This window comes from Melospiza georgiana, chromosome 7 (assembly GCF_028018845.1).
Source record: "Melospiza georgiana isolate bMelGeo1 chromosome 7, bMelGeo1.pri, whole genome shotgun sequence".
In the NCBI taxonomy this organism is placed as follows: Eukaryota; Metazoa; Chordata; class Aves; order Passeriformes; family Passerellidae; genus Melospiza; species Melospiza georgiana.
The window spans coordinates 24717511-24744368 of NC_080436.1; the positions used below are offsets into that span (position 1 = coordinate 24717511).

At 38.2% G+C, this 26858-nt stretch overlaps 1 protein-coding gene across 1 annotated transcript in view; it reads left to right on the forward strand.

Moving 5' to 3' along the window:
* PLA2R1 (phospholipase A2 receptor 1) overlaps positions 1-26858 on the forward strand; it is a 35727-nt gene continuing 8869 nt past the window's right edge. Inside the window, exons 1-23 of the mRNA XM_058028346.1 lie at positions 1-115; positions 3105-3488; positions 5693-5860; positions 6963-7136; positions 8271-8384; positions 9031-9174; positions 10208-10396; positions 11751-11908; positions 13298-13405; positions 15019-15131; positions 17111-17280; positions 18233-18435; positions 18729-18874; positions 19355-19439; positions 19840-19972; positions 20373-20408; positions 20825-20982; positions 21976-22040; positions 22383-22486; positions 23779-23921; positions 24743-24860; positions 25638-25768; positions 26336-26471. Coding sequence (XP_057884329.1) covers positions 1-115; positions 3105-3488; positions 5693-5860; positions 6963-7136; positions 8271-8384; positions 9031-9174; positions 10208-10396; positions 11751-11908; positions 13298-13405; positions 15019-15131; positions 17111-17280; positions 18233-18435; positions 18729-18874; positions 19355-19439; positions 19840-19972; positions 20373-20408; positions 20825-20982; positions 21976-22040; positions 22383-22486; positions 23779-23921; positions 24743-24860; positions 25638-25768; positions 26336-26471 — 3295 coding nt within the window. The remainder of the gene's footprint in view (positions 116-3104; positions 3489-5692; positions 5861-6962; positions 7137-8270; positions 8385-9030; positions 9175-10207; positions 10397-11750; positions 11909-13297; positions 13406-15018; positions 15132-17110; positions 17281-18232; positions 18436-18728; positions 18875-19354; positions 19440-19839; positions 19973-20372; positions 20409-20824; positions 20983-21975; positions 22041-22382; positions 22487-23778; positions 23922-24742; positions 24861-25637; positions 25769-26335; positions 26472-26858) is intronic.

Sequence of the window (26858 nt, forward strand, 5' to 3'; positions counted from 1 at the left end):
ATGCCGGCGGCGCGGCTGCGGCTCCTGGCCCGCTGCCTCCTGCTGCTGCTGCTGCTGCTGCTGGGCGGCCGCGGCGCCGCCGCCCTCGGCCGGGACGCGGTGCCTTCCCTGCGGAGTGAGTGACGCCTCGGGTGGCCCGGGGGTGGGGAGCGGAGCGGCGCGGCGGGCGGGGGCCCCGGGCACAGCCCCGAGTCCCGAGCGTTCCGAGCCTGCCGCCGTGCGGGTCCGCCGGGCTCCGACGAGCCCCGGCGGCTCCGAGCGCTCCGGGACGAAGGGCCGAGGGCTGCCCTGCTGGCTCTGCTGCGCGCCCTCACTGCTCCTTATTCCGCTGCCCATTGCGGTCCTCCATGCGCCCGGAGAGAATAGCGATAGTTTCATCCTCATTTCCAATAAATCCCTGTCACTTCCTTTATTATCACATAAGCAATTCTCTCTGCTTTTTTTGGAGGGAAGGAAATGGGAGGTAAGGAGGAAGGAAATGAAGCTATCTTGTTCGCCTAGTTTTGTTACAGCCGTTTATTCCCGATTAGCTGTGTTGAGCCCGAGTAAACAGGAATTTAGAGGTGCTGGTCAGCAATTAGCTCTTCATCTGGGGCTAAACATCAGCTCCAGGCTTCTCTCTGGGAATACGTTTGTTGTCCCCTTGTCCTTGTGTGGAGGGGCGTGGATGTCGAGAAGTGGATCTGTTCTAAAGACTTCTGTTCACCCATTCAGTTTCTAAAGCATAGATTATCTCCTTTCCTCTTGGAGTCCTGGGGCCGCAGCGCTCCGTTGCAGCTCTTCAGCTGCAGGACTTTGGGCACAGACCTCTCCCTGACACCAGGAGCTTTGTAACAGAACCCATCTGTGTGAGCAGCTGTGAAATGAATGGTGTAGCCTTGCAAGCTCAGGAGAGGTGAGCCTGGAGGCATTCCCAGGCTTGATGTCGCTCCAGTTGTCTCATTGCCCCTCGTAGAGCTGAGCTGGAGCTCGTGGAGCTGTCACTGAGCCTGCCATCTCTCATGTCTTACTTCTGCGGTGAGCTGGCTGTTTCCTGGCAGTCTTCAGGCGAGCAAGCTCAGCTCTCTTGCCAATTGCATTTTGTATGTGGGGAATGGAAACCACATTTGGAAGGGGGCTCAAGAATTATGGTCTGGCTGTTCTTGGCACAAGTTGCCCCAGAATGAAAAAGGGACGTTATTCACAGAAATCATCCAGATGGGTTATTTGTGTACACTGGGAAAGAACTTTATCTTTTCTCAGCAGTTACTGCAACTCTTAAGGGCCTTACAGATATGGCTTTCAAAGGTTGAGAATCCTTCACCTCTGGGTTGTGGTCTTGCTCCCCTCACCCCAGGAAGGTGCTGTTTGGGAGATGCTGCATGCTGTGGATATAGATAAACTTCCTCAAACTCACAATATACATGTGGATCCCAGTATCCTGGTGAATTAATCTCATTAATCAGAGTTTACTAGTGCTAACATCCCAGTTTTTAGTTACCTAGCAAATTGACAGTGTATTTTCTGGTCAGCAAAGATGAGACTGCTGTGGAAAAGACATACTCATAGTATGAGAGGCAGAAACTCTTTCTGGCCACGTAAATAGAGACACCTGCGTTGCCCAGGGAGGATTGGGTTGGATAAGAAGGGTGAAACCAGTACAAACTGCAAAACTTCACTGGTTTTCACCTGCTGCCAGTCAGAAGGGCTTGCTCCGGCTCCATCAGACTGCCAGTTTCTGTAGCCATGGGGGAAACAGCCACTGTTAGCAGTGCCGCAATCTGCAGTGCCACCTCTTTGTAAGTCATAATGTGTTCTATGCAGAATCTGTAACCAAAAACCTCTCCATAATCCATATCCTCTCTGTTCTGCTTGTTGTATGCACATTATATTGTTGAGCTGATCTCCTGTGTGCTTGTTAGACAGCACTGTCACTGTGCTGCTTGAAACTTCTTCCTTTTTTAGGGCCACACCTAAGCTCTAAACTCAGACATAGCATCTGAGTGGTCCTCTGCATCTCATATTTCATTTGTGGGCTCTGTCAGTTTGAAGGGATTTTTTATTGTCATATTTAGTGCTTCAGTATGCTAGGTGTAGTGAATTACAGAAAGATGCAAGTATGCATGGCAGAAATTATTACTGTAAAATTTGAAGGCAAAATGGAGGTGCTGCTCAGGTTCTCAACACATAATCTCCTGAGGCATAAAATATCTCACATATAATGTGAACAGAACTTCTTGGGTTATTTACCATTGGATTTCTGAGTGAATCAAGTTGCTGAGCCATTACAGGCTTACATTTTGCTGATTTCCAGTTCCTCAGCTGCCCTCTTCTTTTCAGTCTATATGATCAGTTCAACTTTTGCTCCCAAGACATTAAACAGCTGACTTTTTTCACATACTTACAACATGATGTCACATATTTCAGTGAATTTCTATGTGATTCCAAAAAATCTGGGATGTCAGGCTAGCCCCACAACATCTGCTCTTGTGGAAGGTAGTCACAGATGGTTGAACAATATGTATCAAATGGCAAAGGCATACTTTAACCCTTGGCCACCAGTTCTAATGGCATAGAGAAATCCTGCTATTCCTGTGTCCTGTTGACAATGCAACTCATTTTCTTTCTTTCTCTGTAGTTGCAGAGTAAAGAATGAATATGGCAATGTCAGTCTTAAAATATTTAGCTTTTACTTTAATTCATTCTCCCATCTACATTGGGAATTATTTTGCAGTATACAGCATAACTTGTTGTATTACTTAAACTTTTTCTCCATTGCTATGTCCTTTACTCTGTCTTGGTGAGCAGTGGCTTTTTCTTTAAACATGACTGATGTTTTTGAGCACCTCTTGTTTTTGTTTGAGGTTATTTTTGGCTATCCAGCTTGAGAAGTATTATGTGGTTTTATTTTTGTGAGCTTGCAAGTAGCCCACATGTTTTGAAAAATCAGCTGGCAGTAAAATTAGATCAGTACTCATTAGTTTTTTGGAGCGTCAGTTATTCTGATAGATATTTTCAGTTTTCTTCCTAAGTAGCTGCAATTAAAACATTTTTCTTTTAATAATATTTAATCAATTGCAGAATTCTACAGACTGAAAGTTTGTTTTGTTTTCTTCCCCTTGCAGATAAAGGAATATTTATGATCCAGAGTGAAAATTCCAGCTTGTGCATTAAAGTGGACAGAGCTGGCCTTGCTCTGGAGGACTGCAGTCAGCTCTCAGAAAAGATGTTATGGAAATGGGTGTCCAACCGTCGTCTTTTCAACATAGGCAGCAGCACCTGTCTGGGGCTGAACATCAGCAAACCAGAGCAGCCACTAGCTATGCTTGAATGTGATTCAACTCAATACTCATTGTGGTGGAACTGTGATGGAAAAGAGTTAGTTGGTGTATCAGAGTTTAAATTAGCAGTTGAAAACAGTAAATATATTGTGGCCAAAAAAAAATCTACTTGTCAATGGAAACAGTATATGTCCTATGATGAAGATCTTTGTGAACATCCATTCCAAGGTAAGAATAAAACTTTGTTATAGAAATGTTAGATGGGAAAAGTTTTAGAAGTTCTGGGTTGCGGTTTGGGCCTCAAAGTTTGTGGGTTTTTTTATGTGCAGTGGTTGAGGTGAGCATACCACACAATTGATGTTCTTTTGTTAAATTGACCCTCACACCAACCAGTATCCTTCCAAATCAGGAAATGCTCATTTCAAACCACCTGTAAAATTAGAAGGGTTACTAAGGATCTACTGTTGCCTATGCTGCAGCTTCCATTATCAGATAAACCCAAAGAGAGGAGAAAGGATTTGGAGTTCCTGTCACTGGAAATCCGTCTGTCTTTGCAGTGTGCATGGACCAGTGTCTGCCGTGTTCTGCACCTGGACTCTGAACGTGTCAAACTTTGAAACAGAGATCAGAAGTTTGATAAATCCTGCTGTTCAGCTAGTGTGTAGCTGTTCAGCTAAGGTGTAAGAATGTGCATCAAGATCCAGGTCTGCAGACCTGAACAGTTTTCTAGGTTTAAGGACTAAGATAAACCCACTGACTTCAAACAGGAACAGGCAGCCTGAACCTTGACCCCTTCCTCAGCATTTCTGTAAGAGGGAGAGGCCTGATGTTTGCACACTGTCTCAGACTGAAGTTGTTGATTTTCCCCACTTGAACTGGGTGTTTGGGTTCCAGATCTGGTCTTAGTGGTTTCCCCTGTAGATGTAGCTCAGCCTCTGCTCTCACCAAACTTCTTCTTTGAGACCTGTGATAACTGGGAAGGTGCCCAACTTCCTTTTTAAAGCCTAATGGAATTCATACTTAAGACCAGACAGAAAAATATAAAAATACATGAAAAGTCATACACATTTGCCATGTACACACACTAACATGAAAGTAGACCTGGTTTAGCCCTAATACTGCAACATCTCAGATAGGTGAGGAGAGGATCAGCATTAGGCAGGTACTTCTAGCCTAGTTTTACAATCAAAGTACTGAATTGTGTTGGTAAAATCTCTTTCAGGTTCTGTTTTCCACCTTCTACCACAACTCATGCACATGCAAAGGCAAGCCAGCCTGTTAGTCCACCAAGTAAGGGATGTCAGGGATAGCTACCTTCAAAATAAAAAAAAAAATAAAATATTTGTAACTGTAGTAAGAGGTCTGTAGCAATTGAATTTGGTTTCTTGCCAGGACTGAGATAATCCCTCTGTAGCTGGCAGCATGGTAGCAGGCAGACAGAAAAGCAATCCTGATTTATTTTTTGACCTGTTCCTAGTATTTTCTGTTCATTCACATCAGAAGGAGATTTACAATGTGTAAACTGCTCTTTTGTATGTGCACAGCCAGCCATTAACTCTAGAAACCTCTAGGAACTTGGCAGTATGTATTGGTTCTGTAGTTGAAGGACTTTGGTCTTAAAGCTATCAGTGTGGAATATTTGATAAACAATTTCATTCAAAGTGTGGTTGTCATTCTTTGACCTTTTTTAGAAGCTCTGAGATTTAGGAGACACTCACTGAGGTAAAGCTTTTACAGCTTTCAGTTGCACTGCATTCTCTCAATATTTTGGTCCTCAAAGTAGGAACAAACAATAGGAAAATATTTAAATATTTTGTAAGGCATTGATTGTGGAAACCAATGTGTGGAGCATCAGTTCTTTAGCTGTGTTATTACTCTCCACAGGATAGAAACGTATTTTTAAAATTCTATTTAATATTCCTTTGTCTTGTACGTTTCCTTGCCCAAAGAATGACAAAGAGAGTGGAACACACATTAGAAATCCACTTTATAAAGAGTAGGAGAAGCAGGGGAATAATGTTAAATTACTTGTATGTCACAGACTAATAAATAAGTAGAATTTGTCTCTGAGTGTGTACTGATTTAACTAATTGCTGTTTTATGTGGTTGTTCTGAAATATAGATACAGGCTTTGTGTTAATTGATCACATTTTGGGGGTTGTGGTTTTGTTTGGGATTTTTTTTTGTTAATGGAGTAAGTTACAGGAATGCGTCTCATGGTGACAAATTTCATAAATTATTATTTCTACATTTTATTTTCTGAAATTATGATGCTCACACTTGTAATGCTGTTACCAATTGTAAATTAAAATTTAAAAGTCATTTTAGACATTTTATTTTTATCACTGCTGCTAAATACAGGAATAATGACATATGGGGGCAAAAAGAATTGTTGTGGTCTGCATTCTTTTAATCTCTACTTTCTTTTCCAGAAACATACACCTTGCTTGGAAATTCTTTTGGTCTCCCATGCGTTTTTCCATTTAAATATAACAATAAGTGGTATTATGAGTGTACCAGAGATGGAAAGGAATCTGAGTGGTGTGCCACAACAACTCACTATGAACAAGATGAAAAATGGGGGTTTTGCCCAAATGCTGGTAAGATGTTGCTTGTCTTCTCTCTCCCCCCTCCATGAGTTTGTTCTTTATTAGTAATACTAGGACACAGTCTGGATTTGGATTACTTCCCTTCTGTTAGAAGGGAATGTCTTTTTAAAAAGCACAAAGGAATATCTTTAGAAAATCTGTTATAGTTTATTGGTTGACCTTTGAGACTCAAAGTCCTCATCACAACAGCAAAACCAGCCGAAGGACCAGCAGAGGGACCAGGAGAAGGACCTCATTCTGTGCAGCCCACTGACCTTACCCTGCAGCCAAAGCCCTCTGTCCTAGTCATACACAGGCAGCTTATGTAGAACGCTTTACCTAAGGGCTGCTCCTGCAAAGTCACCTGCTGCTTGGACTGCCCTGCGTCTGGCACATTCCTTTTCTTCTGTGCACTGCTTGGATTTGTCTTGGGCTAAAATACTAGAAAGCAATAGCTTTAAAACTGCTTGCTGTTGAAAGGATTTTGGATGTATAATCTTTGTGAACATTTGAGCTTATTGCATAAGTAAGCAAAATAGTGTCTTCTATCAGTAGAAGTGGTTTGGAAAAGCCTTTCCTACTCAAGCTACATTTCAGATCTCTGTTCCAAAGCATCTTAAAAACAGCTGTATATGTGTCTTTGCAGTGAGTACTTCTGGGAAGCTGTTAAAATAGATAGTATTTGTGTCCTTGCTTATCCTTTTTAATTAAAGGTCATTCTCTTGAGTACAAGGACCACCAGTACAAGGTGAGTGTTGCCACAAGTTGGGTGAGGTGTTCACCATTTGAATATTTCAACCTTCAGCTTTAGAAACAAATGATTAGCCAGAATAAATTAAAATGTAGCTGTGTTGGCTTCAGGAGAGTTGTGGAAATCACCACCAGCTGCAGATCAGCTCCTAAGTGTTTTATCAACCATTTGAAATCTGGAGCAACATTTTATTTCATTAGTGCCCTATTTCCCTATTTGTGTTAACTAAGCAACAGAAAAGGTGATCACAATTGTGCTTCCTTTGGGATGCTGCTGTCATTAATTAATTAAATTGTTCAAGGTGTTGTGTTTCTGATTGGTTTGGCATGATGGGCAGCTGGTGATAAATCTGTTTCTGAATAGAGAGGGGCTGTGACATCTTTTGGAAGAAGAACCCCAAGACACACACCTGCTACCAGTTCAACCTGGCGTCCGTGCTGAGCTGGCCTGAGGCTCGGGCTGCCTGTCAGCTGCAAGGAGGGGACCTGCTCAGTGTCACCAACCCCGAGGAGCAGGACTACATAACTAACTTAAGCGGTGAGTAGACATTGCTCTGGGGACCTCGTAGGAAACCTGTAGTTAGATTTCCTCCTTACCTGTGCAAAGGGATAGCTTTGGAGCCTAATACCCTGAGTGATGTCTCTCCCATTGCTGCTTGTGGGGCTGTGTCATGTAACACACCTCAGTAGAGCTGTTTGAAAGAGCAAGGATGAAGGCAAATCCCCACATTAATAAACTGAGATGCAGAAGTGGTGATGTTACTTGAGGGTGTAATTTTCTCAATTCTCCCTCCCCACAGAGATTCCCATTCATCCTGCAGCTGTGGTTGGGGAGTGTGTTTGTTTACTTTGGAGAATAATACATGGTTACCTTCTCTGCAGTCAACCTTGGTGTCCCTTTCTCCTGCTAAATTGTCTCTGTAAGCTAGACTTCAGTAAATGGGAATGGTAGGAACATTTCTACAGGCCTAAAGTAAATGTCCTGGATGGAAAGAATGCCAGCTGTATAAATACATGTTACTCCTTCTCTGATAAGCAATTTGCTTTTCCCCTTGGAGCAAATGTCTCAAACAAATTGTGCAGAGCCTTCTGAAAGGAAGGATTTCATGGGTGTTTTAGTGTGAGTGGAGAAAAGCAAGTGGAGGAATGGGTGGTGGAGCTCTGATGCAAAGGTTGCCTCCGATTTTCATTGCTTCCCACTATTGCTGGTTTTCAATTGAAGGATATAAGCTAACAGGAAGTTTCAAAAATATTTCATTGGCTTTTTGATATGCCTGCAGGGCTTTAAAGGTTTCTGAAAGTTGTTTGATTTATGAAAAGCTGAAACAGGCTAGTGTTTATGTAAACAGGCTAGCGTTTATGTAGCTGCTTGTTCTAGATTTAACTTCTAAGGCCAGCAGCAACTCATGTAGGAAGGGTTTGCAGAATGAGTGGCTTGTGAAGGATTTCAGGTTTCGAGTTTATTCCTTTTCATCTCTGTGTTGATTAACAGAGCAACTTACTATTTCTAAGGACAGGAAAAAAAGCCAACCAGCCTGAACTTTGTGGAGAATGCTTTGAAGTTTTGTTTTATTCCAATTGTAACAAGTCAGGACAGCAGGTCTATGCCTGTAGATATTTTAAAGCTTGGGGAAAGCATGCAGTATTACTTTGTTTATTTTTTCTGTTTCAGGGCAGTTAAATTCCACAGACATGATGCTGTGGATGGGCCTGAACCGCCTGGATGAAGACGCTGGCTGGCAGTGGTCAGATGGAGCACCACTAATGTTTGTCAACTGGAGAGCAAGTACTTGATGTTCCTCTTGCATGTGTTATAGCAGCATAATTATATGCTCTCTATAACTGCAGCTTGATGCAGCACTGCTGTTCCCACAGCTATGTTTGAAAGTTGAATTAAGTGAATGAGTGCAGGTTATTTTTGTTAGATCTATTTATTCATGTTCACAAACTGAAAGCCTTTCTAAGGATATAACATCAAGTGAGATCTATCTCTTCAAAGCATTAATGGTCCAATCCTTTTGTACTTTCAAAGGTGTTCCTTTGCTGCATATTTAAAAACTGTAGCTACTTACATGGAGGAAAGGAGTTTCAATTTTTTTATGTTAACAAGCTGTAATTACAATTAGTACACTAACATGAATTTTGTGACTTGGTTTGCTTAATTTTGAAGCCTGTCCACCAACAATTAATTATAGACACTCAAGCTTGTTTCAGTCTCTCATCTGAGAGCGGCAGCCAAGGAGGCATTGCCACACATGTAATTAATGGTAAATGTTTAACTGTCCATAGTACTGGTATAATATTATTAGAAGTTTGGGTATGCAGGCTTGTTTATACATTAATTCAAGAAGTTGCAGGGAACCTTACAACACCATTTTACAGCTAAAAACTGATTTTTTGTAATTTTGTGCTCCTCAAAAATGTCTTTTCAGATGTCTCCGATAACCATTATAAAGAAAATCATTGTGCAGTGATTAATCCAAGACTAAAGTATGGCTGGAACAGTTATTTTTGTGAATCTGGATTGCCTTTTATATGCAAAAAATATTTAAATAAGACAGAGCATGAAACACTGGGTAAGTGTGTCAGTGTTACTGTATCTTGTTTGTGGGGGTGCAAGGAGAGCAAAAGAAGCCACCTGACTATAAAGTCAGCAGAACAGAGTTGTACCTGCAGTAAATGTGTGGGTTTGCTTGTTTAAGTTGAATACAATTTACTTTAACTGATGTAATAACACTTTCTTCTGTTTAAATTCAGTCTTTGAAAACAAAGCACTCTTTGTTGAGAACTGTTTAGAACAAACAGTTTTAATACAAATAACATTTACTTGATTCCTTACACCATCAGTATGCTCATTCCCTTTTATATTACAATATAAGCCCTACTTAGAAGTTGAAAAATAGGTTTTGAGTGTGAATGGAATTAACCAGTGGCACACATGGAAGAAAGATGTATAGATGAAGCACAAAATTTGCAGGGTTTTTTATGATGTGCTGTATTTTTGATATGCCAAAAAAGTGTTGTACATATACTTCAAGTGTTTATACAATGCGTATAAGATGTGTAGTGCATGGAATGACTCAGAATGACTCTCTGTTCTCTGAGAAAGTCAAAAACAGAATTTAGTTTATTCTAACATAAATTTTTTGTTTTATAAGAGCTACGTGCATAAATTTTTGGTTTTATATGAGCTACTTACATGGGTTCAGCTCCTTCCTAGTAACTTAAAGAAAGTTTAGCAGCTTGTTTCAGGTAGTAAAGGAAGGCTATCCAAACATTCTGTAGGTAATGTGTCTGAAAAAGCTTTATCTGTCCTTGAACCAGGTTCAGAAGTAATAAGGGAGATAAACTGTGTTTTAAACTGAATTAGGTTTTGCCACTAGTCCAGCAGCCCAAACAGTTCAATCATCAAATAAAATGGAAGGAATTTCAGTTTGCTTGGTGGGTGATGATCCATAGAGCAGGTGTTTAGGCCTCCTTAAGTCATCTTGGAAAACTCTGTTTTCAGCATTTTAAGGTTAAAAAAAAACAACTCTGAACGTGTTATGAACATAGCATAAGCTTGGCAATTCTGTCTAATGTACATGAACTTGGTGTGCTCATTTCAAGATACCTGGCAGTACCGTGCCACTCGTTGTGACGCTGGCTGGTACCCGCACAATCGCAACTGCTACAGACTTCATAAAGAGCCCAAGAGCTGGAACGATGCTTCTCTCTCATGCCAGAGTGAAAATAGCAGGCTCATTAGTGTATCCTCCATGGCAGATGAAGAGCTGCTCCTTAAATTGCTTGAAAGTGGTGAGTTTCGGGAGTTTAAGTGTGCAGGTGTTTCTTGAAGTATTTTGTGGTGCTCTTTTGTGCAGCTCTTTAACTTGTAACCATCTAAGCGCTATATTATGTGTCACACCCAAGTGGTGTTTGCAAAAAAAGAAACCATGTTGCATGCCCATTCTAGGAGTCTTAAAAATGCATAGTCACCTTTTCCAATAACTATTCTTAAAATAAAGAGATGACTCCATGAAGCAGACACAGTGAGGCCATAGTAAAAATGCTAGCTTGTGTCCTTTCCTACTCTTGCCTGGTTCCTTGCAAACTATTGCAAAACATTCAGTCATCAACCTTATACTACTGTGCTTAGAAGCAAAACCAATTCAGTATGTCTTTGGCTTGCAAGCTGGCCTGATCCACACTGCAAAATTGCTGCTGTTACTGTGAGGGCAGAGTCCCCTTTGATGTCAGCAGGGCGTATCAAAGCACTTCTGCTGGTTCACATTGTCCTGAGAGGCAGCACAATTGCACAAGGAACTTAATGAACAAAAGCTCTTTGATGCAGCAATGCCAATACTTTTGTTGTCATAACAGCAGCAAAGGAAAGTGAGTATTTTCTGCCTGCCACTGACACCAGTGTGCTGGCAGAGCTGCACAGTTTGGTTTTGAGTTTTTCTCGCAGAGCTGGGGCAAAGTGTCATGTGGAGATTGGATATTAACCTCCATCATCTTCCTCACCTCGATGAAGACCCTCCATAGATAACAAATACCATTGTTGGCAGGGATGCTGTAATGGATAGATGTAATTGTTCTCTGCTTGAGTTCAGCTTCAGTCTGCTGCTTCATTCCAGCTTGTTCAAGCTTCTCTTCAGGAGAAGGGCTTGCATGCCTGAAAGTCTGAGTGCTTTTTCTCCTGTAGAGGCTGGTAAAATAAAATTTGACATCAAAATGCAAACCTTATCTCTCCTTTTTTTGTTAGACACTGGCTACAACTGTGCTGTCACTGGACTCTATAACTCTCAGAGAATCCTAAAGCTGAGTGTGGCATGGAAAATTATATGAAGAAATATTTCACTCCCACATCAGTTTTGCTTGCCCATACACTTCAAGAAAGTGCATATGCTCTTAATTTGTATGTTTTAGGATTTTAAAGCATATTATCATGTATGTTGATTCTGTTTTTGAAATTATGTAGCTTTCAAGAGCAGTAGAACCTAGTCTCATCAGTAAGGTTTCCTAAAGTTTATACAGCTTTTATTTTTTCCTGAAAGAAGGACATTCTGATAAAATCCCATGAATAACTTTTAATGGTGGTATCGTGTTAGAGGAAAAACAGGCTTTATCACTTCACCATTAAAATCTGAACTCGCTTATTCTTTTACAGAAAATGTAACAGAGACATGGATTGGATTATACAGTAATAACACCCCTGTTGTTTTTGAGTGGTCAGATAGAACCCCAGTAAAATTCTCTAACTGGCACAGACAAGAGCCTAACACCTTTCAAAGAACAGGACAACTCTGTGTTTTGGCACAAGGACCTGTAAGTTTTCTTTTGAAAGAATTAGGCACTTTTATTTTAGCTCATAATAATTTTATTTCTTGCTGTGCATGCTTTTTTAAACCATGACCTAGAGTATGACTTTGGTTTTGATTCTTAATGCATTCATGTTATGACAAATGCAGCGCAGCCTTTAGAAACCAATGCATTCTGCAGTATTGATGCACAGAAAATAAATCACAGATTTTGAGCTTTTGTTCAATAAAAATACAACATATGTAAAGCCTGGCAAATGGAAGAGAACAAATATGAGTGGGTATTTTGATAAAGTAATTTAAAATCCAAGTAGTGTGTATCATAATTTATGATGCATAAGTTCTGGTCTTGAAAGTTTCAAATTTATGTTTTGAAAAACTGTCAGCTGTGCCTGTATTATCTTTGTGTAAATATCTATAAATTTTATGGAGTGTCTTTCAAAACAATAGTCTAGGTCTACATGAAAGTATAGAAGTTGATAGCAGATTGATTTATAGAGAGATTGATACCAGATCAGTCAGGATTTGTAAAACAGAGAGTAATATTAAAACGACACTATCCTATCTTGTTGGTATTCATGGCACTGTCAATTCTTTTGTAATGTGGTCATGCATTTACTTTACTTTTGCAATTACCAGTTCTTAAACTCACTAATACGTGACTTGCTTAAGCAGCACTATAATTTTAAAAACTTTTTTGTAAAATATGTTTTGTCTGAGTGTGAAAACTGTATCAAGGGTTCTGCTGTCTCTACAGTAGTGGATCCAAGTTGCAATCTTTAACTCAGGAGAAAACCAAGACAATTACAGTGACTGGGAAAGGTCTGTTCCTACTGGAAGCAGAAAATAGGACTTTGGAACAAGGCGAGGTGGAGAGTGGGGGAGGGTTTAGATTCCAAAGTCATATTTTACTTAGTTTGCAATTGTAAACAAACAAATGAAAACGTAAAATACAAAGGAAAAGTAGGTTTGGGATAAAATTTTTCAAGCATTGTTTTTGATATATGTCCAGTATGTACAGATGTGTGAAAATTATATGATATAAAGTTTGTAATATCTTGAGTAAGGACTGTTCAAATACAGAGATTAATCTTATAAAGAACTGTGATAGCCAGTAAGAAAGGTGCTCTGGCACGGCCATGGTGTTAGTTAATCAAGATGCTTTACATCTTGAATGCTGAGTGAAAGAGACGAACCCATTTGTATGATTGATTTGGGATGTCCTGCTGAAGTGTTGGTAGAAGTAAATGGACCATCTATGGCTGGGTAAATGGAGTGAGAAAAATTACTTTTTTTAGTGAAGAGTTGAAAGAGGAAGAGAGAGTGTGATCTAATATTTGTATAGATATGCATGACAATATGGATATATATGGAATATACTCTATTTATTCTTTAGGAGGGACATTGGAGGATTAAAAAATGTGAAGACAAATCTTTCTATATCTGCAAAAAAGCAGGGGAATTTAATAGTGTCTCTCCTGAACTGGAATCAAATTGTCCAGAGGTAAGTGGTTTTGTGGTTGTTTTAGAACTATATTAATGACATAGAACTATATAGGTAACTTCTAAATACAGGTACAGAACATGTGGATGCAAATAGATAATTTCAGTTTTTCATCTTAAAAACATGCATGTTTTGCTTGGAAAAATCACATTGTTTGCTTTAAAAGTATGTAAACTAAATTTTAATGTAAGATTAAAAGGCTTCACAAGATGCCTTTCATGGCTTGTTGTTTCATCAGTGATTGTGACCCAAGTTCCTGTTTCTTTCTAGATCAAAAGTGAAACCCTTTTGTCCAACATCTGTGCAAATAAGGGCTGTTATATGATGCCTTGTCCCACACATGGTTTTCATACACTGAAATGGAATGTCAGGGTGAAAACCTACCAGTTTCATTGACACAGAGGGTGAACTCTTCCACTTGTACATTTGCTTTCAAACACAAATGGGAAAGAGCACAGCTATCCAACTAGGAGATGGTATCATATTTTCAGGCATTTAGGCTCTGCGTTCTAGTAGTAAAAGGAAGCATGTTAAAATATGACTTAGTTTGCCATCAGTTCCTTTTCACAATGTGGAAAGAGGAAGCTTGTTGAATTTCTGTTATGTTCAAAACTGTGGAGGCAAAAAAATCTCTCTAAGCTGCTTTATTATTTAGCTAATTGTCTTCCTTTTTTAGATTTCCTGTCTTGTTTCTTGGGAAATGAAGAAACGCAGCCAGTTCAGTTGAATTTTAAGAAGGTTGCAATCGATCTGTTTGGAGTCGGATGCAGTCTTTTGCCAGATGTAGTGTCCAGATCCAGAGTTCTTGTCATACGATTGTGGACATTACTACTTGATTCCAGCTTAAAATTTCCAGAAGTTTAGGGTGACTGCATTTATTTAATTTGGACCAATGTATTTTGTCACTCAAGAATTTTGTGTGTTGTTAGTGTAAGAAAGGTTTGTCCCAGTCCTGACTGGGTGAAAAATGTGCAGAGCATCAAGGTTTTCTTGACAAGCTGTAGTCAGCAGTTTGATAGCACTTCAACTTCTTCCCAATCCTGTGCCCCTCAGGACTGAGTCTCAAGGTATTGAGCCACTGGTCATAAGTATTTTGGCCCACTCTGGCAACTTCTACTCAGGATAAATTTCTGCTGCTTGGTGTTTCACACCCTGTAAAAACATTTGCTAAACCCTCTTACAGTCCCTTGGCTTTGATCCTTTTCTTTCTAATGTGAAAAAAGTTACATTCCGTTAATCAAAAGACTGAGAGAGTGTATTATCTCTTTGTCCTCTTGTTTATTTAAAACAGTTAATCATAAATCCAAGCAGGTATGCTGCATGAGCTCACACCAGCAGAACTTACACCAGTCCTGGTGGTGTCTTTTGGACACCCAGGGTGAATGAAGTAAAAGATAATAATGAGATGAAATGAGGCAGGCTGACCACAGGCACAGTGTTCTGGCTCATCTGATACACACATTTTCAGTGATCTTGAGGGTAACTGCTCTTCAACCATGGTAGGAAAGAAAAGATCTGCAGGGATGCCAGGGATCATCAAACAAAAGGGGGCCAAGTTGTTAACAACTATACAATAATTAATAATCTATAAAATGATGTTCATTTCTTTTAAGGGATGGGAAAGACATGGTGGATATTGTTACAAAATCGACAGTACCCCTCGAAGTTTTGAACTTGCTTCCAGTGGTTATTTCTGCCCATCTGCACTTGTATCAGTAACCAACAGGTAGTTAATCCTATTAGATAGCGTGAAGATACCTCTAACAAGAGCTATTCTAACTTTATAAAGCATTGCATGGCAAAACATATCACCATGGTGAAGTAATATTTGCTTGAGAGGTGAGCATAATTACTAACATCAGCTGAAATCAAAGGTGTGCTTTGCCTTACTTTTTAATTGAAAATAAATTTATTAATGAGCAATTGTTAGGCTAATAAACACTTTTAGCAATGTGCACACTTGGGCATGCAGAAATCTAAAGAAAATGCTTGCTGCAGGGGTATGTAACATCTTTGAGAAACTTTATTAGTGTACTTGAAAGGTGTACTGAAAGATGAAAATATACTTATTTTTATAGTGAAATAAATATAAAATTTTAATCCATATCAATTAATGTTTTATAAATGCTTCTGTTTATGTATTCATTTTATGTGATTTCTCAGCAAATAGAGTGAGAGTAAATATTTGAAAGCATTTGTCGCTGTTTTCCCATGCCTTGTTCTTATTTGCCTCTATTCCAGCTTTAGCAAGAACTTTCTCCTCTGTAGATGTCCAGATGCTTGGGTTTTCTCTGCTCCCTTTGTTATTTACCCTTCATGATGGCTTTCCATTAAAGTTTGACCTACTAATAGATAAATTACATCGATACTGTAACTGCTGCCCATTTATTATTTTTAAAAAAGCCTAAATAACCAAAAAAAACCCCAAAGCCCAAAAATACAAGGAGGAAATATCTGCTCCCTTTAGACCAGGGAAAGTAACCCTCAGCAATCAGATAAAGAGTAGGTAGGTATTTTAGGAAACCACTGGCTACCCTACATAAAGATTGACATCAGTGGGAATTTGCTCTGCCCAGTGGTTCCAGGATTGTGCACAGGGCATGCAGCACTGAGCTGCAGTGTGACAAAGGTCCTTTCAGGGGGAATAAGGGACAAATCCTTGCAGCTGAGCATTGGCAGCTCAAATGTGGCAGGGAGCTGTAGGCATACTGCGCATCACTAGAATAATGTCTTCTGTCTTTTTCTGCTTTTTTTTATTTTTGTTTTTTCACTTCTCGGAAGACCTATCACTAATTGTGATGTTATTTCCCAGTTCCAGTTAGCAGCAGTAGCAAGGAGTAGCAAAAGCATGTTAGTTTTGTGGTTTTGTTAAATTACTGCTGACGTTTGTTGTTCTGGAGTGAAAACTGCAAAACCTTTTCAGTAACTGATCCTAAAGTGTTCATTAGATAGTAAGTTGTAGAGGAAGGAGAGTAGACATAAAAAGAGGACGTGCAGAGGAAATGAAAATTGAATGCAAATTCTGAGTCCCTCACAGTGTTACAGATACTGTAACATTGATCACAGTGTTGCATTCTGTCTCTTGCATTACTGTCATCCTTATATTTAGCTATTATTTTCTGAGTTTGTATAACAGTTATATCAGAACTAATTGCATTTAAGTGAAAATTGGATTACTATGCACAGCAGTTATAACTTGCAAAAAGGTGTACGTCTCTCACATAACTTTAGTGAAGAAATCAAGATTCTTTGTACTCAGTTCAGCTGGTGCTTTGGGTCCTTCAGATGTTTTCTTAGTGCTGGTTTGTGTATCTGCTGGTTTCAGTAGGACACTTCTGTGCAGAGATTTTTCTTTTCTTTCTTCTGGAGCCTTTTCAGACCCCACTAACATTTTTCCTTCATACCTGGAGTTTCTTGTTTTAATTTGTGCATCATTAATACATTCTGTCTTTACATCTTGCAATTCAAGCACTGAGGTTTTATTTAAAACTGATTCTAGTGTTTCTTTTATGTGCTCAAGTGCTGAAAAAATAGGGATACAGACTTATACCTCAAGTTCCCCACAGCATTCTGTAAAGAAAATTAAGTACCTCCATTTTATCTTTCTCATCCAAGGTAATTTAAATAATGTCATGAGAGATATTCACTGAAATATCAATTTACCTATTTTATTCTAAAAACCTTTATTTTGATTATTTTATTAAGGTTTGAACAAGCTTTTATCAACAGCATGATCCGCAGCATGGCAGAATCTGAGAGAACTTACTTTTGGATAGGATTGCAAGACCTTAACAACACAGGAGAATACTTTTGGCTCAGTACAGCAGGCAAGAATCACTCAGTGAGCTACACAAACTGGAACAAGCACCAGCCACGTGAGTAGCATGCTGGTAAAAATATGGAAAGGCTGGAAATGGAAACTGGGAAGGGTGCTCTCTTCTCCACAGCACCAGTGCTTAGCAGGGACTGAAGAGTCCCAGTCCTTTCCTCCCTGCCTGGCCAAGAGAGCAGAGATAAATTTGCATCTGCTGTTGGCTCCACAAGAAGTTGCCCTCCTTACAGACACAGCTGATCCCTGAAATTCTTCTTTTTCCATGAGGTATTTTGCATACATTCCTTTAGGAACTGTAATACATTTGTTGCATACATCATATTCTTTAAAGAATGTCAAAACCCAAACCTGATGCTTTCCATACACTTCTTCATGAGCTTTTCAAGGGCTTCCTGAGACTCCCAGCAAAAGATTCTGAAAAGTAATGAATTTTATTCAGTAACAGTTTGAAATTTGCATTCTATATGAAAAATAGGCCAGAGGTTGCAAAAAACATTTCTGTGAATAACGGTGTGGAGGTTTCTTCTTCTTCCCCTTTAGTTTTATCTTGTTTGTTTTATAGTAATTCTTAGGAAAATGTTCCAAGGAAACAGAAAGTAAAAACGTTAAACAGTTGTTCAACCTTTGAAACACAAACCACTAAGCAATATCTGAAAATAGAGACATATTTATAAAGATACTCCATTTCAATAATGGTTCTCTGATTCGGACTCTTTACATTTATTGCTTACTACTGCATTTTGCAAAAGTAATGTTTTTAATTGCAATTCTTCTTGTGCATTTTGTGAGAGGAACTGTTTGTCCTGGTTCATTTTACAAGCTCAAGCCAGCCAAGAGAGGCTTATAAGTTGGCTGCTGACCAAAGAATTTGCTAGTTTTGTAAGTTCATTCAGCTTTTATCCAGAAACCCATGTCAATAAAACAGCAACTTGACCAAAGAAATGGCAAAGTTCAGATATTCTATTCTGATATTCAGCACTTATCCCCATGTCTAGGTCATTCTGGAGGATGTGTGGCTATGCGAGGGAAGCACCCTGTTGGTTACTGGGAGGTGAAAAGCTGTAAGAACTTCAAAGCCATGTCATTGTGCAGGCAAAAAGTCAATTCTTATGAAGAACCTGAACTTACTTTTCAAAAGTATTCGAGTTCCTGCTATTTTGGATGGGAATCAGAACCTAATCTACTCAACTGCTACAAGGTACATGTCATACTTGCTTTGAGTTTTTCTGATTCTACATCAGCTTAAGGATATGCTGTTCCTAAAACATTTTTGATGAAGCATTATTTCTTTGACTCAACAAACAAAAATTTCCTGTTACCGTCCTGCACCGCAGTTGAAAGTGAGAGAAAGTAACAAGAATCAGAGCTTTGCTTGAAATTTACCTGGTTTGGTTAGGAAAACCTGTGACTAATATTTGATTTTTATGGGTTTCTGAAATAAACTGCTCTCTGAAACAAGCTAAATTTATGACAATGGTTATTTTATTGCAGATATTTCACAATGAAAAAGTTCTGATGAGAAGAACATGGGATGAAGCAGAAGCGTTATGCCAAGATTTTGGAGCCCATCTTGCTAGTTTTAGCCACATCTATGAAGAAACATTTTTAAACAATCTGTTATATACAATTTTTGATAGGTAAATATATTTTTAACACCAACAAGATTTATCATAATTGTACTAATCTACAATTGACATTATTCCATCCTCTTTGCTAGTGTTCAAAGAAGTCCCTACTCTAACGTGAGCTAAAATTGGGTGAAATGTTTCAGCATAATTTCAATGTGATTCTTTTTGAAGGTGATCTTTGTGGTAAATGTTGAGCAGCTGTTGTTGTCAAGGTGGTGTTTTTGTGAATTAACATTCCTTGTTGAAATGGAGGTTCTACCATTTTAATCCTATTTTAAATGTTTTCATATTGTAAAACATAATCTAACATTTTAGTGGGAAAGCAAGAGTTTACTTCAAGAATTCTAAAAAGTTAAGAAATGTATTATGGAATAATATATTGAATTGGAGAAGAAATTAATATGTGTATTTGTACTATTGAAAAATTGTTTCTGAAATGGCTGAGGAAAAAGTGCATGAGAAATGTTATTTTCTTTGTTTCTGTTGTAGAACAGAAGAGAGACAGTTCTGGATTGGATTTAATAAAAGAAATGCACTTTCTGGAGGGACGTGGCAGTGGTCTGACAGAACACCTGTAACTATCTGTTTACTCTGTATTTCAGTAACCTTACAAGTCACATCTGAGCATACATTGAACGGAGGCAAAGGTTTTTAGATGTGGGCAGCTGCTGTTAATCATGTCAAAAAGTTGTTAGGTTTCACAGCTAAAAACTGTGAAACCTAACAACTTATTCACTCATTTTTATGAAGAAGTCTGTTACAAATGAGTTGGACAGGGCATTGAGAGAACATGGCTATGGACCCTATTATTTGTATTTTACCATCATAATTTAGGCAGACCTCAGTCCTCTAGTTGTTGCTTAGCTGTTCCTATTTTACACATATGTCTAAATCCTTCCTTTTTCTCCATGATGAGGTTTTTAAATGCTTTATCTTGGGCTGTCAGTGAAAGTGAATGAATGTGCTGTTTTCAGGTTGTATCTTCATTTTTGGAGGACAAGTATGTTGAAGATGACTCAAGAAGCTGTGGTGTGTTCAAAGTAAACAGAACAGTCTTTCCAGCACACTGCAAAGAAAAGCGTGAATGGATATGCAAAATACCAAAAGGTAGAATGTTAATTATCATGCACTGTCTGTTATACACATTACTTGAATTCAGAAGAGACAAAGAAAAAAAAAAATCTAAAAATCTCCTTTTTAGCCACCTCTGGAGTTCTCACTGGTCTTCTGCATGAAATCATGGCAAAGCCAAATGGGTTATTCCACTTAGGTTTGTTGTTCAGTTAACAGATCTAATGTGAACAGTCAATTTAAAAACATATAGCAAGATTACCAGTTAGTTGGAAATACTCATTCAAAGTTGTTATTCATAAAAACTACTGTAAAAGCTTTTTAGTGAGTGTGGCAATTATTTTATTTTATTCCACATTTAACTCCCATTTTCTCCCTGAACAACAGTAGCAATATTCTTAATGATTCTTTGTTTGTTTTTGGGGGTTTTTTGCAGGTGTCAAACCAATGAGTCCAAATTGGTACACAGCTGGTATGAAAATATTTTCTTTTTTTCATCTTGTAACAGTATCACATGGACATACAATTTAAGCCATTGTTAAAAATAAAATAACTAAAATATTCTATGTTGAAAATTTACAGTAAGGAACTCTGTAGGAACTATTTGTTAGAGCTCAAATCTGCCACTGTTATTTAGGAATACCACAGCATCAGATACTGCTCTTGATATTGCTGCAGTCTCAGGGGGTAGAGTATTAGAAAATAAACCAAACTCATAGTTTATTTTTTGTCACACAAATTGATGTGTTAAATATGGTTCTTCTGTTCCTAGTGGTATATTTGTCCTTTGAAATGTGGCTGTAGGCAGACCATGGGGGTAAAAAAAGATGAGATTTGAAATTAGTTTTTTACCTCTGCACACCACTGACTCTTTTGCTTATTTTCTAGAACTGCCCTGGTCATATTATCAAGGAGCAGAATATCTTTTCCATGTCAGCCCTGCAGAATGGGAAACATGTAAATTTGTCTGTGGCTGGCTTCGTGGTGGATTGGCAATAATAAATTCTTCTGGTGAACAAACCTTTATTCAAAATAAAATAAGGAAGGTAAGAAAAAGCACCCCTTTTAAAAAATAAACCCTCAGGCTATTTTCTGTCTTATCTTTCAGAGAATCTGTCTCCTGTTATTCCAGGTAGAATCTAAAAGACATTTTACTTTGTAATGTTCTTTCTGCCTTCATTTCTCATATCTCTCCCCGAAGCCCTATTTAGCGTAAGAAGTTCAATTACATTTCAAATCTGCAGAATCAGCTCTACTATTGAGCATCTGATTAATCTGCCTCACAAGACCCAGGAGGAGCTAAAGCCAGATTCCTATCCCAAAGTTGGGAAGGTAATTGGGGACAAAGAGAAAAGTGTGTTTCATGTGTGGTGTACATCCCTCTCTGCTTCTTCCTCTCTGCCCACCCCTCTCTGCCCATGGGGAGCCATCATGGTTTCTCACATTCAAACAGTGTTTCTGTCCACCGACTTGTATTATGTCTACTGAATTTACCCCCCTTGTGACTATGGATTTTTATATGGGGAAAAAAAGACATTTTCCTCTAAATTTCCTCCTCAGGTTTACACCAGAAATTCTCTTGAACCTTTCTGATGTAACTGGAATACTCTGGTATGAGCTATACATAGTTAGTAAATGTTCAGAAAGCATTTTGGAAACATCGAGGATCAGCACTATGTTACTGCTTAAAGGAAATATTTGCTATTGTTTAGTTTTAGGAATTGGGGGAAAACAAATTATGGTCTAACATAGCATGACAGTCTTTTCAAACCACATAGGCTGTAAATTCTTGGGTTATAGAAAACAGATCAGCAATCCTGTGGAAATTCAGGAGCTAAATCATTCTCTACTCAAGTGAATAATACCACTGAAGTTACATGAATTAACATGGATAGGATTTAGCACCTGCTCTTCCCATTGGAACCCAATGGAGATGCTACTTGAATACACAGTCTGACTTCAGGAGTTTGTTAATGCATTGGTAGAAGGGCAACAACATCAACAACATCTAAACACATTGCAAACCATTTCTTTTATAGCTCTCTACTACTGATGTTCACTGGTGGATTGGGTTGCACGCAGAAAACCTCAGTGAGGAGTTTCGGTAAGGACTCGTGTGTGCCACAGTGCTGTGAGCTGTGCTTGGCATGCCCTCTCCCACTGTGATGGGCCAAAGCAGTTTGGTGACTGAGGAATATTCAAGAGACAATTTCAATTCTCATGTAAATATCATTCAGGATAATATTGCTCTTAATTTATCTCCACATTGCAGAATTCCTTCTGGCAAGGTTGTAAAAGACATTTATGTTGACCTTGGTCACGGTGGTTGTTTGTTTATTTTCTTCTCCCTTGCATCTCCTTTTGAACCCTTTGATGGAGGGTGTGAATTTAGGTAAGGATAGGACAAAGGAAAAAGTGAAACTTTATTCTTAACATTTCTGTGCAGCTGGAGAGATGAATCACCAGTAACGTACCAGAACTGGGATGAAGGGAGGGAAAGAGATCTGCAGAGACCAGGGAAAAGATGTGGCTTCATTTCATCACAAACAGGTTTCTTTTCTATTTCCTTTTGCTGCAGTAATTGTAACTTTATTCTGTTTTTGGCCAAAGGGTTTCTGGTTTTTTTCATTGCTTTTGAGAAATGCAATCCGTATTAAAGTCCTGCTCCGTAGTTACAATTTGCATGACTGCTTCTGTGATTAAGAAAAGAATAATGAAATATCATTAACATGCTCAGAGACTAGGTTTTAGGTTTTAAAAGTATATGAATATTTACAGCTCTCTAATGTCAAAATACAAAGATTCCAGTGATATTGATACTTCAGTTTTAATTGGGCGTTTATGTGGAACAGCAATAATGTTAATGCATTGCTGGTGTTCACAGTTTTCTCAGAACCAAATGACCCACATGGACTTAGCAACAATTTTTCCTACATCTATCAACTGTTTTTCTATCAGCACATGACTTCCAGTACTCAGGTTTCTATGTTATTTTTGATCCTACAGCCAATCTGCTGAGGGATTTTGGGTGCCATAATTTTGGTGCTAGCCTTTCAATCATGGCAAAGTTCTGTATTTTACTAGGGTATTTAAAAAAAGTCACAGTACTGCTGGTTTAGTGACTTCTGTCATTTTCCAGTGTCTGTTTTCTGATGATCTGCAAGTCATATGACAAAGTAAACAGGTCAGGTTCCAAGGAAAATAAAAATAGCCAGCTTTGTATTTGTGAGAAGAGCTAAAAAAGATTAATGCGGCTGCAGTGTTGTAATCCCAGGCTCGAAAGTCAAAACTGAAAAAACATAAAACCTTCTTTTTTTCCCACACATAATCTTGGGGTTTTGATTCATGACTTATGAATGTTTGAGTTTGCCATTGCCATATTAGTATCAGATAAAAGGAAGAGACGCCCACCCTCCCCACTCAGCTGGCCAAAGGGGCTGGCCATAAATTTGTTGAGTTTCTGAAAAGTATGTTTTCCTCCTAAGCAGGCCAGCATTTCATATCATCACCTGGATCTTGCCAAAAACTTTCAATGTATGGAAGTCAAACTATTTTATCTGGAAGGCATCTCTTTTTTTTTTTTTTTTTAATAAATAGTTTTATAGTCACATGAGACATGTTATATGACTCAGTGTAGACGAATTGGTTTTACTTGACAAAATTAAACTGGAAATAAAAGGATGTGCCCATGAACCATCAAATCCACTGTAATGCAGTATGTCCAAATGTATTTGATGTAGAATGTCTTTTTACTCAGATAATAAACAATATCCAAGGTATCTAAAAAAAACCCTTTCCAATTCTCAAACCAACATTGAACTGTGATTTTTCTTTTTGCTCAGGACTCTGGGGTGATGAAAACTGTACTGCTTCTCTTCCCTGCATTTGTAAACGTAACATCCCAAAGAAGATAGAGAAGGAGTTTCCAAAAGACCCGAACCAACAAGGAGCATGTCCCAAAGGCTGGTTGCACTTTGGATTCAAAGTAAAACCTTTTTTTATGCTGTTTTGTTGTTCAAAATGCATTCCATATGGAGGACAGAAATCATACTTAAGGATTACTTAATATTTGAAGATTTTCTTACTTTTTGAAAGCAGAGCTTTTAGGTTGATAAGAACTGATAGAGTGACACCAAGATTTATTGCTGTTAAATAGCTGTACGCAACTTTAAGAAGTTGTCTTAACAAGGTGTTAAAAACTTTACTTTAGTTTCAGGGAGTAAATACTCATGTATGCAAAAGCTATGCAATTGTATTTGTGCCTTTGCCATAAAAAGCCTGCTCCATCCTCTCTTTTCCACATATGACAACTTCAAGTGTCTTTTATGATCTCAAAAGAGGTCTCTAACCCCTTGATGTGCTAAATGGATCCCTAATTGCTGCTGTCCTCTGAAACATGATGTTTCAAATGGCCTTCATTAAAGGTAATTATAAGCCAAAGTGAATTTGCAATTGAGGGTCAAAAGGTAACTATTTCATCTGGCTTCTCTTAAATGCCGAAGTTCCTTATTAGCAACATGCATCGAGGTGCCTGAATTTATCCCAGTGCTCACTGCAGTGACTGCAAGGGTAAATTTAACCTCAATTGTTTGTCTTGAAACAACTGATTTGAATGCAGTCCAGATCACAGCTGGAAACTAACACTGAGTGTGCTGGAGATGTCCATGGCAGGACAGAAAGCAGTGAAATATTTAATATTCAGTAACAGCATGTGAAATGTTTTAGTGACACTCTTAGTGATTGATAAATGGCTGGAAGAGAGCAAACAAAGCAAGTTTGTTTGTTTGCTTTTATTTTTTCAAACAGTGCTTTTTAATACAAATTCCAAAGGATCCAGAACATCTGAGAAACTGGTACTCTGCACAGGCATTCTGCAGTAACTATGATGGGTCACTTGCTATCCTGGAAGATGAACTGGAGCAAGGTAGAGTGCTGGAAATAATGTTAAATAAATAACACATTATCTTAATTAGGATGTTGTAGTAAAGTTTAATCTTGGATACAGATTTAGAAAAGAAGATTGTTCAGCTCTTACCCATGGTTCCACTGCTTTAAACACATTAATGTTTCTCAGCTTGCCAAAATTTAAAGGTTCACTGAGATATATGACAGGTACATTTTAAGGAATAATTGCAAATTCTTTTGTGCTTACCTTGTTTTAAAAATACTCCCAAAAATGGAATACACATTTGAAAATTTGCAGGTTAAAATTTCTAACTTATTATCTCATTTTTGTCTTTCAGTAGTACTTAAAGTCTTATCTGTAGTATAGCACCAGGCTGGAACTATTAGAGAAATAAATGCCAGCAAATTTGAAAATATTTGAAAATATGAACAAAAACCTGTGGTTGAATTTCACACACACTTGTAAAACCACTTATTTGGATGTGGGAGGACTCTCACTGGCTATCTCTAGTTAAGAAATCTTCAGCTAAAACTGGGAAAAGCTTCTTCAGCTGGACTGTATAGTGGTTGGACTGGTATTATTAGCTAATGGACTAGATCCTAACCCAATTTAAATTAAACAATTTAAATTTATGGTAAGATGATACTGAAATGCCACTCAAGTCTTATTTTCTGGTAACTATGTAACATCATTGATTGGAAATTATTTTTTCAATGCTTTCGTGTGTTGTAAGAGACTTCATTTATCCCTAGATTCTTACTGGTCTATTTTATTTCGCTTCTCTTTCATTTGAAGCTTTCATAACAATGAATCTATATGGGTGGAAAACGAGTGTTTGGATTGGTTTCCAGAGTGACGATTATGAACAATGGTTGAATCAAAATCCTCAGATGTATTCTAACTGGTCACCAGTTGAACTAGTGGATGTGAGTATTTTCAGGGGGTTGTGATAGTGAGAAGTTGGTTTTATCCATAAAAGTCATGACTTCCCTAAGACAGGGCCAAAGTTGTTACAGCAGTTTAGGCTGCTCTTAATTTTTGCAGCTTCGAAGAACTGTGGGTACAGATTTACAGGCATAACTAGAAGTAGCAAACAAGGCCCTGTTGAGACAGACATTCACTTAATTTGTGGCTCTACTCACATTCTCTTGCAGCTGGTTTTAAGCAGCAAACTTGGAATAATGTGGTTAGTATTACATGCTTGGTCTGAGCAAAGTTGAGGAACAAGATTATTAATTTCCTATTTTAATACATTGTTTTACAACATGTTGGTCCCAATTGGGGTTAGCATTTTGGATTGTTCACTGAAAGCTTGTGGCTTTTTAATTATGAGTTTATTGTTTCAAATGTATTTATGGGACTGTTCATTGTTCTACTTCAATGTTTGTTATAGAGACTTTGAGATAATTATTCTCTTAAATTTAATTTAGTAATGCTGTATTGTTTTACATGGTGTATATTTAAATTAATATAAGGTTCTGTGTTGATTGCAGAGACAGCATTTTAACATTCAAGATCAACTTCCCCTGTGTACATTGGTATCAAATAGCCCTAATTTTTATTTTACGGGAAAATGGTACTTAGAAAACTGCCAGAAAAATTATGGTTTTGTCTGCCAAAAGACTCAGGGTAAGGTTTTGTCTTGCTTTGCTTCTGTTCTTTTTTCTTACTATATGGAATTTGTCTTACTGTGTTTTTATCTAGAAGCAGCTTTTTGTAAGTGTTTCTAAAACAAGGAACATAAAAGATTTCTAAGACAGTTTGATGTTTAGACAGATTAGCTCTACACTATTTAATAAATCAGTAGCTGGGGTGTAGAAGTAATTGCTAAAAAACATTCTGTTATTAACTTCTCCTACCTTTGAGCATTCTGTAGTGTATCTTTGAATCGAAAGTAGAGATGAAATTTCATATTTTCTCTCATGGCTGCAGAGTAACCACAAAAGGCTAAACGGAGGATGATTTTGATGAAAATATGATTTAGGGTAGGGGGTTGTAACTTGCAATGTTAGATCA